Source organism: Heterodontus francisci, chromosome 13, assembly GCF_036365525.1.
Source record: "Heterodontus francisci isolate sHetFra1 chromosome 13, sHetFra1.hap1, whole genome shotgun sequence".
NCBI lineage: Eukaryota > Metazoa > Chordata > Chondrichthyes > Heterodontiformes > Heterodontidae > Heterodontus > Heterodontus francisci.
The window spans coordinates 78,487,828-78,504,893 of record NC_090383.1 but is presented as its reverse complement, the minus strand read 5'-3'; the positions used below and the strand labels follow the sequence as shown (position 1 = coordinate 78,504,893).

Below are 17,066 nucleotides of genomic sequence, written 5' to 3'. Positions count from 1 at the left end.
GCGTTGCCGGTGCACCACGACCCCTCTCCCCATCCCCCCCCACCCCCAATTGCCAGGGCCTGCCTGTCTGGCCCCGGCTTCTTCCCCAAAATGTATCTGCTCTTCGAGGGCGCCTCGCCATTGAGGCACCCTCATCCTGGAGCTGGAGCTGGGGCTTCAGCAGTGGCCACCACTAGCAGTGGCACTGCTGAGGTTACTGAGCTGCCAGCCTCTGATTGGGCCAGCAGCTATTTAACTCTGAATGGCATCTCAGCCAAGCCCAATATTGTCTTCACTGAGGCCCATGTAAATGCACTTTCCGGCAAGGGTTATTAGATAATGACCAGGAAAGGGTTCCCTAAATGATTTTACATTTGTAGCATGAACCAATTATATTGTCACTATTGCTGCCCTGGCTGAAAATCAGTTCAATTAGCATAGATGAGGGATTAAATCTCGTATGAAGTCCAGACTGCATGGCTTTCCACAGACCACATGCCGCATTTATCTATTACCTCAGCAGGAAGCCCACTTTCTCTTTCTCTCACTGTCACTTGCATGCACTTTTACATAATTTGGTGGATCTCCCTCTCTTTTAGTTTTGCTAATGGCTTGGCTTGGCAGACACAACAGACTGAATTTTTCCAGCCAAGAAAGGTTAGAGGTTGAATGAGTAATTGGGTTAATACAAAGGAGGGAGAAAAGGAAAGTGCGTGAGGTGAAAGGGGGTGGGGGTGGTGGTGGATGGTGGAAGCATGAGCAGGAGAAGTCGTGGGGCAAGAGGGCGGGAGGTGGGGAAGGAGAGAGGAGTTGAAGCGTTCCTTCCAAATAAACATTGGTAAATGGGATTATGCATCACTGTGAGGTGAAAGGCATCTAGCCAAAATTGGGGGAGGGTCCTATCTACAAAAATGCTACTTGGTGGGTATGCAGGGGCTGAAACAGGCCATGTTCAAGAAGGTCTTAGTGCTGAAGTGCAGCAATCCTATCTGGAGATGAGCTATTGCTGACAGGCAGAGACTCAGGTGGAGAGTTGACCCAGAACCAGAAGATGCAACAGGACTATTGGGAGGTTTGGAGGGGGGCACTGAGAGGAAGTATGCCCAAGCATAAACAAAATGTTTAGCTGGCTCGCGAGTCATCGGGTCAGAGTTCAGGAAGACTGTCAGGCCGAATGGTGGCAGAACCATCAGGAAAAGTGTGCAGAGATTTAGGCAGAGGCATTAGTCCAATGTTCAGAAATGCTGGCAGGTCGATTGGGAAAAATGTGGAGCAGCCATTGGGGAGACGTTCAGCAGGACTGTCAGCTTGAAGTGTGGCAGAGGCCACAACAGAAGTGTGCCAAAATCTGTGGGCTGATGTTCATGAGGATCATTGGGCACAGGTTTGAGACAGCCATCAGGAAAATGTGTTGGCTTTTCAGAGCCATCAGGGTCAACAGGGCTGTGGGCACCGGGGCAGATGGGCAGTTGGGCTGAAGTGCAGGATCATGATGCAGCCATGTCAATCAGCAAAATTAAGTGTGAAGTTCATAAATTATTCTACTAGGTTGGAAGGACAGCAGGGCCAGGGACAAAGTAAAAGAACTTGCCTTTACTCACCTTTAACCAAGCCATCCACCAAGTTGCCACAGGTATTTTGGTACAGTCCCATCCGGTGGCAAAAATTAGGAATTGCAGTAAAATTTCAAATGAAAGACTGACAGCAGTAACTCCGACAAATTAACTCCTCCTGTTTTCCACTCAAGCATTTTACAGGTTCATTTTATTTCATTTCCTGTGCGTGCATTTGTCTCTCCCCTTCCTCTCATTCTGTTCCTTTTTAAATGCTGTCCATCTGTTACATCTTCCATTCCTGAAATGTTGGGCTGGATTTTAAGAGCCTGGCGCCGATCTTGGCAGCGAGCTCAAACAATGGCCGCACGCCAAAGAGCCACTGCAATCTCAAGCGCAGTGGCTCATTTAAATAGCCAGGGCAGCCCACCCCCTCCCTCAATCTCGTGGAGGGGGCGGGTTGTCCGTCCCCGGCAATGGTGTCAGCCGCCTGTGCGCAGGTGCTGGCGACATTTTTAAAGGGCAGCCAGCCCTGCCTCCTAATTTACATGTTTAAACACATACCCCCCAAAAGTAAATAAATAAATTTCTCATGCCCCTTTCCCACCCCCCAATAATGATTACATTAACTATTTTCCCTTCACCCCCAAAACATTTAACTTTTACATCTGACCTTTCCCCCACAAACTGCACAAAGTTTGAAGTTCAACCTTTCCCACCATCCCCTACACCTATTATGTGCATTTGATCCTGTCTCCCACCTCCCCCCGCACTGAAAGTCTTAGTCCTCCCTCCTCCCCATTATCGTCACACCGCCTTTCCCAGGACAGGGAATTGAAGTGCCAGCCGCCACACCAATGATTGCAGCAGGCCCTCAAGATTGCAGGTAAGTCTGTGTAAATTTATTACTTTTATTCATTTGAATTTTTTAATTGCAGTCCCGTTGCCCAGTGGCGAGGTGGGGGCTGCCACAGAACATCACCACCGCCGGGAGGACCGGGTTGGGCCCTGCATGAGTCGAGGTCTGTGGCGGGACCCATCCAGACCCATCTTCAGGCCACCCCACCCCCACCCCGGCCAAGGAGCCTGATGTTGGGGGCTTTGTAAAATCCAGCCTGACCTCTTTACAGATGCTAAGTGACATGCTGAGTGTTTCCACTGACTTCAATGGAAATGAAATCAGGAGAGAGGTATTATGGGAGGTTGATCCGATATCGCACATTTTACACTATTGCCCAAAGTCAAAATTATGTTTTTAATATGTAATAGATTAGGAGATAAACTATGGTACAAAGACAGATACTATGAAACAATTCTTAAAATATATAGTTTTTACATTGTGCTGAAAGAATTGGAGAATTTCTGTAACAAAAAAGAAAATCTACAATAGGGTATATAAAATGGAACTGAAAATATAAGATAAATCCTACATATTGTTATACAGTATACTTGTACTTGCTACTACAACTAAAAAAGTTAACCATATAACTTTATATTGCATTGTCAATAGTGTTAATTCCACTTTGTATCAAAAGGACGACATGGCCATTTTGTCAAATGGCTCATTGCAATTTGAACAAATCACTATCAGCAAGTTTGCAGATTTTGCTAAAGCTACAATGTACTAATCATGTGAGACTCAAAATGCACTTCCTTCACGTTAATGTGAATATAAATCATGAACGATGGATGCAAGATTTATGATAAATTCCTTACCTATGGTAGTTATAATGGTGCCAGCAAAGAAGAAGGAACTGCCCAAGTCCCAGTGGCTGGTTTGATTGGTAGAATTCCCTGCAGGATTAACACCTGCATTTACAGCTTCCATTAGATGCTGTCAGTTTGAAAAGTATACATCAGTAAGCTTCCAAAATCATTAATCATACAATAGCAAGATATACATAATAATTCATTAGTTTATTGACATAACTGGACACTGAGTAATAATACCGCATTTAGTTTGAAGAACACTTTTATTGATTGTATTATACATGGTTTATTTTCATGGCTGTTATCTCTTTCCCTCCCATGGTTACCCAGAACCTTTTCTATTTAGGCACTAAGTAGTACCTGAGATTTCGTCTGACAGATGGGATTAAAGTCTTCTTCCTCTTGGGTGGCTGCTAAGTGTCCAACATGAAAAAGTTTGGGTAGGCACAGTTTCAATTTTTAGTGGATGTAGGTCCATGCTGCAAAAGTATCTAGATATCGTTGCTAGGGATTAACTTAGCAATTTTATTTGGATAGATAGATGTATGGGATGTGGAAAAGTCATGTTGCTGCAATCACAGGTGCTCTTGGTTTAAACTGCTTTGAAACTGAGAAATTCTGCCAGCTCCCAACACACAGGTTGCATAAAGTTAGCACAATACCAAAGATAAATTTGCCAGAACCTCTAAGTTCAATGACCAGGAAGACAGAATTTTTCACTTGGTCCTCATTACTTTCTAAAGGCATATTTGCACTCAAACTGCACTTACATCTTGGCATATTGTAAAAGAAGCCTAAATTCAGAGTCAAAGCCAATCCTGACACAGGAGCGACAGTGTGAGGGAGTCTTATTTCACTTGGTTCAAGAATCATGTCTGTCCTTAATACTGCAATTTTACTAACAATTTTAGTGTCAGTTAGAAGCCACTTAATACTAACACCAAACTTGTAAGGTACATGCATCCTAAGAAAACATAAAAAGGTCAAACATTGTCATATGTCACCCTCTTGCATGCTGAATCACAGAAACAAACATTTACAAAAGTCATTTTCCATTTCAGGGCCAACGTGAAAAGTTTACTATGCTCTCCGTACCTTTAACAAACAATGCACTTCCATCCATCTTACTAAAAGTGAGCATTTATTTTTCATCTTTATTTAAATTCTGTTCTTATATATTTTTTCACCTCAGAGGCTTGAATTCTCACAGATGCTATAAGAATGGCTATTTGTAGGGCATTTCCGTACCCAATTTGCATTACTTTCCTATCTTCCTCAACAAAAACGTTTCAATTTATATCTGATTACACATTCCCAAACTGTTCAAGTTATTGCAAATATATGAATTTCAAGTGGTAATTTCAATATTTAGAAGAAGTGCTTGGGACAGTGTTGACGAATTGGGTAATGGAAATGTGTACGGAACAGTTTTATTTATATATTTATTTTTAAAATCACATCTGATTTTAACATTACAATGTACACCCCATGTAGTCTCCTTTCATATGGGGTCAGGAGAACAAGAGGTAGTTGATGAACCCAGGCCCATCAATAATTGTTATTCACATAAAGCCAGCAATATTAAAAAATCCTAGAAACCCAATTTTAACTTTAGGTGCGTTTTGGACAGATAAGTAATGGACTATCCAAGGAAACACCTGGAGTACTTTAACTTCCGGGCCACATTAAAATCTTACAGACAGGTAACACCACCCAATTTTCTAACACAAAGAGAAATCGTTGTCAGTCCATTTAAAGTGAAGTAGTATTCCCTTCTGCAAGATTTCAGTGCTGGGAATACTGAAGCTGGATTGATTCAGCATGAGGCACAGGCACGTTCCCAAGATCCCAGTAGATGCTTTGGAGGTCCTGCTGGAAGTGGTCAGATAAGGAAGTAAGTTCTCGATGCAGTCAGCGGGAAGAAGATCCTGAAATATTAAGTGCACTAGGTAGGGAACAAGATTACCCAGGACCTGAATCCAGTGCCTGAACCATTTCCGTGACCTCACAAGAGCAATAAGTTTGAATGCAGCTCCTCATTTCTCCTTCTCTCTCTCTGAAGAATACATGGGAACAGTCCTCTCTCACCACTCTCAATAATTAGCTCACCACCATCACAACCTTCACTGCTCAGCACAAAAGCCCACAATACCACTTCTGATTCTCATCAGAAACACACACTCATATCTTCCTGGCTCCTTTCACTGAAACAATTACCAGCATTTTTAGCTGACTTGGTTGCCTTTGCAGCATCACCAATCACTCATGGCTCCTCCCTCACTTCACATGCATTCCATTCAACACCTCTCCACCTCTTTTCCATTTGTTTCTTCCCATTTTTAGCATGTGCGCAACAAGCAGAAGCACCACACATGTGCACCCTCCTCACTAACTCTCACCCTCTGTACCTGTAGGACAAAACAATGCACAGCACAATGGAGAGAAGAAAGACCAGGGGCAGGGCCGGACAACATCATGAACCTTGTGATCTGGAGCAGCAAACGTTGGAAATTAGTGCCCGCTTCAAAGCTGCCAGATCAAGAGATTTTAAGACTGGGGGTTTCTCTGAGCAGGGTCTTTAACTACTATTATACTTGCATGCCTTGAAAAAAATCACTATAACCAAGCTGCATTATGATGCCGGTCATCTCCTGTCGTCCAGCTTCTTAGTATGTTGTTATATTTTGTCCTTTTTCTCTTTCCTCTAGGCCCTTCTCAGCAGCCACAGCCCACAAAGAAGACACCACCGAGGAAGGGAATCTTTCTGAGAAGAAACCGTCATGCACTACATCACTCCTAAGAAGCAGCTCAGAGAATGGCAAATCGGTTGGCTTAGAAAGTGAGTTAGAGGGGTCCGCACATGGCAGTGCACTCAGCAATAGAACATAGCAGCAGGTACCAGTGACAGGGACAGCCCAGGAACTAGCTTGCCTGAAGACAAGGTCTTCTCCCAGCTCTGATGAAGACTTAGATGAAGACTTCAGGAGCCCAGCGATACCAACAACAACTTGCATTTATGTAACATCTTCAACACAGTAAAACATCCAAAGGAGCTTCACAGCAGTGCTAACAAACAAAATTTGACACAGAGCCACAAAGACTGGCTGTATGTTTCAATTTTGTTTAATGCGAAATCAAAGGAATGGTGAAGATGTAGCAATACTGAGCTGCTTTTTGTCACATTTTAAGTAAGTTGATCCAGCAGGTTACTGAGAGCGCTGTTCTATCAACTTCTCATTGGCCTCTCTAGCTGTAATGCATTTCCCTCCTTCTTGTAGTTGTCCCTCACCTTCATCCAATTCTTCCTTGTCTGATGATGCCTCTTCTTGTTACTGTGCCTCCACCAACTCCAATTCTCACTATATTTCAGCCGACTTTGACTGGGCCATATTGTAGAGTTCAGAATGATCAAAATGCCAAAAGAATGCCCTAAAATGTTCCTGGTAGTCCCATGACACTCATTGTATTGGCGTTGCTCAGGTGTGATGCAATCTATGATGCCCTGGAGCACAGGGAAGCCAAATACTGCTGCATATCACAAAGCCTTCTCAGTCAGACTGTTGGGAGTCTATTGAGAAAGTAACGTAATGGCTTGATCTGGCAATGAGGGCATTGGTGACCTGTTTGATACAGCTGTGCACTCTAGACTGAGTGATGTCCCCTGTAGCAGGCTGGAAGGAGCCTGTGGGGAAAAGGTAAAGGCCAATGGTGAGTTTGACAACCATTGCATGTGAGCTTCGTCTGGAAGAAAGAAGGAAATGTGTCAATAATGTGTCAATGTTTAACTAGTGAGAAGTTTTGAAAAATGCAAGTGAGAATAGTGTGGCTGGTGTGTGAAAGATTGCAGTGGTGTGAGGAGGTAAAAGAAATAATAGTGAGGAGAGTAGCAGGTGCAGAACTGCAAAGTGTTGCAGTGGGAGCTGCAGGCAGTGGAGTGAAGTCGAGTACAGGAGAGTGTTGGTAATCAGGAGGGAAGGGCTGTCATTGCAGAAGCAACAGGCAGTGCAAGGCTAAGCAGAAAGTAATGAAAGATATGAGTTAGAAGGTTTACGTTAACTATCCTCATGAGGTCATTAAACGTTTTTTGCATTGCAGACCCATTTACAGAATGCTATTTCTGGCACTGATGTGTTCTGCCACCTTTGCTCACTCAGAACAGCTTTTTTTAATTGGTTTATGGGATGTGGACATCGTTGGCAAGGCCAGGATATATTGCCCATCTCTAATTGCCCTTGAGAAGGTGGTGGTGAGCTGCCTTCTTGAACCACTGCAGTTCTTGTGGTATAGGTACACCTACAGTGCTGTTAGGGAGAGAGTTTCAGGATTTTGACCCAGTGACAGTGAAGGGAGAGTAATATAGTTCCAAGCCAGGAAGGCATGTAACTTGGAGGGGGACTTGCAGGTGGTGGTGTTCCCCTGCATCTGCTGCTCCTGTGAGGATATCTTCCTACCTCCTGGTGGATAAAACAGCTCTCTTCGCCTGCCAAACTCTTCCACCAAAACTTCTAAAGCAGCATCTGAAGACCAGGAAGTTGTTGTGGGGAGTGGTGGTGCAGAGTATTCAATGACAGTTTCATGTATCCAAATAGCACTTCCCCTTTAAGAGATGCAGGGTGTCTTTAAATCGTGTCAGCAACCCACAAAATTGATGCCACCAATGAGGCAAGCTACCAATGAAGAGCACAAGTAGCACAAGCAGCCCATCTATTTCATTTAATGTAATAAAGGGTGTAAATTTGGGGCCTTCTTTGCACCCACATGTTCAGGTGCAGCTCAAAGAGGTATTAAGAATAAACAGAGAGGAAAATGCAACGCTTGGCACTGATGTTTGGAGCATACAAAAAAATTGTACATTTGGAGACATATGCTTTAAAATTAATAACAGAGGCAATGTTATCCCAAACCATTGACTGGTGGATTAAAATAATGGAACTGAACTTACAGAAGGGACAGGCACAAAAATTCAAGTGGCAAATGGCATTATCACTGTAATTAACAGGCATGATTGTCTATATTTTTCCAGTTATTTAATTTCTAGAGCTCAATTATGGCAATAGTTGCAGCACTAGGAGGTGCAATTTATTTACAACTAGAAAGCATTATATATAATTGGAGGCAACACTTGGATTTAGGATTAAATTTATTTGGAAAGATGATGGGCAATAGTCTTGAAGTATTATTTCCTCTCTGGTTTAATCCTTCTTCCATATACAAGGTTAAAACCCTTTTCTCAGCTTTAACAGGGTAATACCAGTCGATATATAATTTTTTTTTAAAGAGATACAGCACTGAAACAGGCCCTTCGGCCCACCGAGTCTGTGCCAACCAACAACCACCCATTTATACTAACCCTACAGTAATCCCATATTTCCTATCACCTTCCTACCCTAGGGGCAATTTACAACAGCCAATTTACCTATCACCTGCAAGTCTTTGGATTTTTTTTTTTAGAGATACAGCACTGAAACAGGCCCTTCGGCCCACCGAGTCTGTGCCGAACATCAACCACCCATTTATACTAATCCTACACTAATCCCATATTCCTACCAAACATCCCCACCTGTCCCTATATTTCCCTACCACCTACCTATACTAGTGACAATTTATAATGGTCAATTTACCTATCAACCTGCAAGTCTTTTGGCTTGTGGGAGGAAACCGGAGCACCCGGCGAAAACCCACGCAGACACAGGGAGAACTTGCAAACTCCGCACAGGCAGTACCCAGAATCGAACCCGGGTCGCTGGAGCTGTGAGGCTGCGGTGCTAACCACTGCGACACTGTGCCGCCTGACAGACATCATTCACATCCTAGATTTCATTTAATGCATTTAATCTTGTTACTGGAAAAGATTGCACACAATGCCTGAAAGGCAGGAGAGCCACAGCAAACATATCAGTTATAACAGACCTGACCACATATGAGGAGCAGACCATTGAGATGGTGGGAAGTCACCCCATTCAAGCTAGAGATACAAATTGAACAGCAAACTTTTATTCTTATTTCAGATTATTGTCACTTGGTTGTCAGCCTCTGAGGCCGGGATGCGGACAGCATTTTCTCAGGGCTTTCAGGATCTGATAGCAGCCAGTGGACCAGCTATCCCACTGCTCATTGGACAAACAGATCCAGGGCCCAGTAAAATTATGACGGGGGACTGCTGGAGGCTGCATTTTTCTGGGCAGCAGTATATGCCAGGCACCTGGCCTTTCTCTTCAGAGAAACACGTAATTGTGAAGTAAGATTGAATAAAATTGTATGACTTTCACATTGTGACATCTATATGAAACTATAAGCTCTCCCAAAAAGTATTAATAACCTGATAAATGCATGTCCTGATGGCACCCTGGGTGATATTATGCAGGTCCCCTGTGGTTGCTTGATCTAACCAGTGTCAGGTTAAGCGCCTTGGTAACTTTTAATGCCACAGGCGGGGCTGTCCATGCAGATGATGTGGACTGCAAGTCTTCGTGTAGAAGGTGGAAAAGCGCTCTTCACAGCTCTTCTGCGAAACAGAATCTTCTCATGCAGAACCCTTCACTAAAGTCTTCATAAGATCTGAATGTTTCTGGCTGGAATTTTACACGCCCCCTGGGAGTGGGTTGGAGGCGGGGGAGGGGCATAGAATCGAGTGGGAGGTGGGGGGGGTGCTATTCTGTCACCGGCCCGCCCGTGCTGCCATTTTGCCAGCAGCGGGGGAGGTTGAAAATGGCCCACCTGCCCCAGGCCAATTGAGGCTCTTCAGTGGCCAATTAATTGCCACTTAAGGGCCTCCTCTTGCCGCTGTTGGTATTTTATTGTGGGCTGGGGGGCCCCTCCTGACTGGGCATGCTGTGCCTCATGGAGGGCCCTCCCTGCATCACAAGTCATCCCCCGCAGGAGCACCTCCCCCTGCCCTCCTAATCGGCCCCTACCTCCTTGCCGGGGCCCAACTGATTTTCCCCGGCGAGGCCCGAAACCCCACTCATCTTTCTGTGATGGCATCCATGCTGCTCCTCACGCTGGGTGCAGTCCCAGCCATGGCCACCACTCCTGGTGGCACTGCTGGGACTGAGGATTTGCTGGCCCGCTGATTGGCGGGCAGCTCATGGAGTCAGGACTTCCTGCCTCAGAGGGGCGGAAGTCCCGCCCACGTCCAATTAAGAGCCTGGGCCACGCAAAGTTGCTGCATGGCTTCCAGGCCTGACATAACCTGGCTCGCCCCCAACATTTTAAACTGGTGGGCGGGGCTTTCACCGTGACATAAAATTCCTGCCATTATCTTTAGCTCTTACATCTTACATTTTTATTACACTTTTACCCTCAGTTACACCACTCACACCTACAACATAATAATAACAATAAGAATTGTATAAAAAGTTAAAAAGCTATAGCCAAAGATTCTAAATAACAAATACCTGCCAGTGTAAGACTATAATGCAATCTCAATGTCTTATTTTCATTTAGAAGCCCCTTTGCTCTTGCAATTTATTATAACAATTCAATTTGTTTCTTTTCCTCCAATTAACAAATTTCTACCTTAGACATCTGGGACTTGAAATTGGATAGTCACATTGTTTGAATGCAGGGGGTCACAATTTGTGATGAGCCCTTTCAGTTCAAAGTGGACAACACCCAAAATTGGTGTGAATGATTGTCGCGTTGACCTGAGGAGATCCAGTGCTGCTTCTCTGTCCTCCATGCTTCCTGCAGCCTTTGGGCTTTGTTGGGGATGCCAGCATTGTTGTTTGCAGACCACGTGGTGCAGCCAGCATGCTCCTCTTAAAGGTTCCCTTCCTATTAAAGCGGGGGGGATTCCTGACCCGAATACTCTAACTCTCACACTGCACCTCACTAATACATACCTTCCAATGCTGCCAGCCTTACAGCCACTTTTCACTGCCTCCACAGACTGCCAGCTCTTCAGCTATGGCAGGCACATCATCCAAGCATAGTGCCACACTGATAGTCTGCCCTCTCTCTTGCAGGAAAAAGTGGGCACAACAACAAGGAGATACAAACAACTGGTGGGGGAGGGTGTCCAAGACTCCATCACCAAGTCCCCTGGAGGAGATGGTGTTCAAGGTTGTGGGCCTGGGAGTAACACAGCCTGTGGCATATGGCACTGCAAAGGCTGTCCAGGATGATCGTAAGTGACTGCCTTATGCCCCTTCTGAACTCCCTCCTCACCCTCATTCTGAAATGGGTGATTAAATAAAGCTTTGAATGATATCATTACCGAATCCCTGCTTTCCCTCCCACCCCTGTTCCCTCACCCTAACCCTCCCATTCTGCTTATATGCTTTTTGATACCCAAGACCTGCCTCCTGGACAGCCTCAGCAGAGCCACAAAGGCAGGAGGAGGAACCCCACAACAGTGATGAGGAGGCACCATCACTTAATCTGACACTCCCACTTAAGGCCTGCTACGTGACCCGAACCCGACAGGATCCGACGACATGTGTCAGGCTCGGATCAGGTTGGGCCGCTCTTCCGGGTCCGGCCTTCAGGCTCGGGTCGGGTCGGGCCAGGGCCGGGTCCGAGTCAGGCCGGGTCTGGGTCAGACACACACAGCAAGAATTGCAGGTAAGTGTTAAAAGTTAAAAAAACCTACCTGAGCTGGGAGTCCGGGATGTCAAAGAAGGAAACTCTGAGTGAGCATCTCTATGACATCATCACGCTCATGCTGCAGCTTCCTGAAGATTGGGAGTCGGAAGATAAGTAAAGGGAACATTCCAGTGGTCAGGTCGGGCTAGTGTCAGGCTGGGTCAGGTCGGGCTCGGGTCGGGTCGGGTGCAGGGGGAAAATGGAGGGACTCAGGCCGGGTCGGGCTCAGGTCCGATATGGTTCCGTCGGGTTCGGGTCGAGTTTTTTTTTGTGACTTAAGAAGGCCTTTACTCCCAGCCACCAGTTCACATACTGGCTCTGCATACTTTAGAGGCTTTAGAATCAGGATCCGCCTGTGGTGAGTCATCGACCATGAGTACCCTATTTCGGCATCTAGCTTACATGGTGATCAAATGGCTCAGGCCCTATTTACGCGATTGTTGATAAGTTCAATCTTATAGCGCGCAGAACTGTAGGAATCCCACTTACTGAACAATCCTGAGTTTGCTAAGAATTACAATAACAATCAATTTAAGATTATCAGTCTGCTTCGCAATGTGGCTCACTTAAGCTTGCTAGAAGCTACATATATTCATACACAGGGACCTGTCCTCTGCAGGCAAAAGGAACATGTCCAGGCATTATGCCTTCTTTTGAATTAAACAAAGTGTGGTGGACAATAGTTCTTGGTGCATTCTCCATAGCAACGCCTTGACCAATCAGAGTCGACTTGCCAACCAACCAGCATCCTTTTCTCATGTAGTATAAATTGTTGCTCCCTTTGAAATATATGTCATTCTTGCATCTGTCCTGTTGACAGCATATCTCTTTTTTGCAGCAATACTCTATATTTATATTAGTACTCTATACTCTAATACAATATATTTAAATTCATGTTTTGATGGGAAAGACTCTAAAATATTTTTAAAATCATGATGAAAAGTTTTTATTAAAAAGATTATTGTATTAGTAGTTTTTAAATATGTTGTTTAAAAAGTTGCTTTATGAAGATTTAAATTGTTCTGTACTGTTGCAAAAGGATGCTGAAATTATGGCAGAGAGTCTGGGGAGAGACAAAAGAAGCCAATCAAATTAAACCAGGTGAGGAAAAAGGAATCAGAATTGTATCAGTCAAGGAAGGGGGAACAGGTGCAAAACTGCAGAAAATGTGCAGTTTTGCATGTTGGCAGCTCCGGAAAAAAAATGATAGAAAAGCAGGGTTCTCAGGACCACAGTTCACACAGGCACAGGCAGAGGCACCAGAACAAGACCCAGGAGAAGAACCACAGAAGAAGACATCAGAGAAGGACCAAAGACAACATCACTTGTGTTCATGCAGCTTTGAGGAGCAAGGATCGAAAGCAGCTTATCTACTATCGCCTATTGTTAAGTATTTTGTTTAAGCATTTACTGAATAAATTCTGTTGACTTGTTGCACCAAAGCTGTTGTCTGTTGCCCTTTTTGTCTTATCCAAGAAATCAGCGCAGGTCAGGGACTTCACAGGCCCTTTAATTAGCACAGCTTCAGGTCTCATCTTGCAGTTTCCCACTTGATCTTTGTTGGGTGTTGACACATTCGTGGACTGGACCTGCATGGTCCAAGTTTCCAAAATGGCATCACATCAGCTGGTTTGGCTCTGCGACGTCAGGATGGCATCCATTCAAGGTCTTCCACTGCGTGCAGGGGATACACCTCTATGCACCTATCTACTGCAGCAATGCTGTGCCAGCCGCGTAGGAAGCAGCCAACAGTGCATTGCCTGACTGGGAAGCAGTGGTAGGCTTCTATTGCTCCACCCAAGGCAGTGCTACACAAACCAATTTCTAGCTCCTGAATTTATTTTTTAATTGTATTCTGAATTTACAATTCAATGTAGTCATAATTAATAAGGATTTGATTTTATATAAATGCTAAAGGAGGATTTGACAATGGTGTTCAAAGTAATAAAGAATATGTAAAGTTAATTCCAATGGATAAGTTGCAGAAGCTGGATTAGCAGTATATCGACAAGATATCAGCCTTAGCTCAGTGGTAGCACTCTCATCTCTGACTTATATATGAATAATGACACGCAAGAAAAGACTCTCTGGTCCACCCAGCCTGTCCTATATGTTAGACTGTCATGAGCTCAAGTTCCATTCCAGAGGCTTAAAACCATAATCTTGGCTGACACTCCAGTACAGTGCTGAGGGAGTGCTGCCCTGTCAGAAGTACAGTCTTTTGAATGAGGTGTTAAACCAAGGTCCAGTCTGCCCTCTCAAATGGATGTAAAAAATCTTGCAACTCTATTCAAAGAGAGGGTTAGTCCTGACCAATATCTCAATGAACAACACTAAAAATGATTATCAGTCATTATCTCATTGCTGTTTGTGGGCCTTAGCTATAGCATATTTGCTGCTGCATTTCCCCACATTATAACTGCGACTACACTTCAAAAAGTATTTTTTTGGCTGGAAAGCATTTTGGGACATCCTGTACCTTGGGGTGTTTTAGATATTAATATTAAAGGCGCTATATAAATGCAAGTTGTTGTTGTTGACATCAAGAAACGTGCTATATTAAATCGTTCTTTCTTTGTTATACTGGGAGAGATTAGAGGAAACATTTTCATGCATAACGTTCTCAATGTGAAATGCTTTACCACAAGTGTTATCAGTGCTAAATCAATTACAACATCCAAAATGGTTTGGATCATCATTAAAATAGAAAAATAGACGTGCGTAGGATGGAAGCAGGAAAATGGGACTATGTAAAATTAGCTCTGAAAAGAACCCTAGGTTTATCACAATCATGAAGACCAAATGGCTTCAAGAGTATAATAAATAATTGCTGATAAAATGCATTCATTTAAGAATACTACTTTGAGAATATTTGGCTAACTGCCACTACACACAATGCCCACTTGTAGGGAATTCACATAAAGAAAACTAACACGCAAAGAAATTTGCATTTCTAAAATGTGATGCACACAGTCACATCACATACAAGTGGGAATTCACACAAAGACATATCTAGATGAGTGTCTGCTCCTGTCTTCAAGTGTTATTTTAGTACAGCAGTGAGTTTGATAGGGATGCCATAATATGACACTTTGACAACATAATAATAATAATAAAAATAATAGTTACCTTTAGTACAATAAGATTGTTTCCATAAGATATTTTGGTAGCATAATAACTATAAAAATGAACATTGAAAACTAAAGTAAATGGAGTCAAAAGGACAACCTCCAGTAGCTAGAGCCATATCTAATGTGGAGGAAGACAACTGTTGTTGTCAAGGCTAGTCATCAAAGCCCAGGACATTGCTGCAGAAGTTCATCATAGAAACAACCTTGATGCAACCACTCTCAGCCTCTTCATCAATCACCTTCCCTCCATCATAAGATTAAGACTGGAACTGTTAACCAATGATTTCATAGTATCTATCTTTATTCAAAACTCCGATAAAGAAACAACCCATGCCAGCCTACAGCAGGAGCTGGATAACATCCGGTCTTGGGTTGACATTCAGAAATAAGTAATATTGAAAGTCACAAGTAAATGCAAGTGCAAAAACCTCACCAGCACACAGATGCCAATGATATTAGTGTCTGTAAGTCCCTCCCTACTTGTTTAAATCCTGCCACAAATCCCGTTAGCTCTACCTATTTGGCTCGCCAACGGGCAGTATTCCATATTTCATGTTAAATTGGCATTGATGTCCTAATTGTATCATAAGTCCCCAATTTGTATGCCATTCATGAGACTTCCACCCGTCTGTAGCAGGAGGCTTGGCCAACTGTAAAATACACCCTGGTAAAATGGTGATGGATGCGAAATAAGCAGGAATGCAAAGGAACAGGAGAGTAAGATCTCTCTCCTGATGTTTACCTCTCCCACCTCCTGGCAGGGTGTGGAGTTAAAATCTTCCCATGACCTCAAATCAGACTTGAAAGATAGTTATACAAAGGAAAGTTCAATTCTGAAGTATTGACACAATTCATGCTTATTATTTAAACATACAATTTCTGAATCCTTGAAATGATATGTGATATCTCCATGAATGAGACAGTGACTCATTATTTTCCAATCTAATTTTGTGGCATCCTACAATGCACTTGCCCAAATTCTTTGTTCCTCTGAAGATAGCTTTTTGTGAATCACCCACCACTACCACCCCTCCCCCCACCAAGATATTTTAAGAGGTTAAGGAGAACAGATACAGTAGATTGGGAGAAACTATTTCCACTAGTTGGGCAATTTAGTACTGGGGGCATAGTCTAAAAATTAGAGCCAAACCTTTCAGGAGTGAAATCAGGAAACACTTCTTCATGCAAAGGATGGTGGAAGTTTGAACTCTCTTTTGTAAACAGCAATTGATGCTTGATCAATTGTTAATTTTAAAACTTGAGATTAACAAAATTTGTTAGCCAAAGGTTTTAAGGAATATAGGGTAAAGGTGGATATATGGAGTTAGGTTGCAGATCAGCCATGAATGGCGGATCAGGCTCAAGGCGTTAACTGGCCAACTTCTGTTCCTATGTTCTTTCATGTCACCATTGGCAGCTATGCCTTCAGCTGTACTGGCCCTGCAATTCATATAATCATTGAATGATACAGCACAGGAGCAGGCCATTTGGTCCATTGTGCCTGTGATGGCTCTTTGAAAAAGTTTTTCAATTAGTCTTATTCTTCTGCTCTTCATCATAGAATCATAGAATGATAGAGCGCTGAAGGAGGCCATTCAACCCATCATGCCTGTGCCAACTCTTTGAACGAGTTATCCAATTAGCCTCACTTCCCTGGTCTTTCCCCATAGCCCTACAATTTTTTTCCTTTTCAAGTATTTATCCAATTCCCTTTTGAAAGTTATTGAATCAGCTTCCACCTCTCTTTCAGGTAGTACATTCCAGATCACAACACCTCGCTGTGTATTCTTTTTCTCATGCCGCCTCTGGTTCATTTGCCAATTATCTTAAATCTGTGTCTTCTGGTTACCAATCCCTCTGCCACTGGAAACAGTTTCTCCTTATTTACTCTATCAATATTTTCAACAGCTCTATCAAATCTCCAGTTAACTTTCTCTGCCATAAAGAGAACAACCCCAGTTTCTCTAGCATCTCCATATAACTGAAGTCTCTCAATCCTGGTACAAGAGCAAAGTACTCCGGATGCTAGAAATCTGAAATAAAAAGAGAAAATGCTGGAAATACTCACCTTGTCCTCTTGAAAGGAGGTCTTCTTCCAGGAAGTCAC

The 17,066-nt window shown here is 43.5% G+C and overlaps 1 protein-coding gene across 3 annotated transcripts in view; it reads right to left on the bottom strand.

The window, feature by feature from the left end:
- Positions 1-17,066, bottom strand: part of LOC137376120 (potassium channel subfamily K member 2-like) — a 189,686-nt gene that overhangs the window by 61,556 nt on the left and 111,064 nt on the right. For all 3 annotated transcript variants that reach the window (XM_068044130.1, XM_068044131.1, XM_068044132.1), the window contains exon 2: positions 3,249-3,366. In XM_068044130.1, the coding sequence (XP_067900231.1) occupies positions 3,249-3,366 (118 nt within the window). The remainder of the gene's footprint in view (positions 1-3,248; positions 3,367-17,066) is intronic.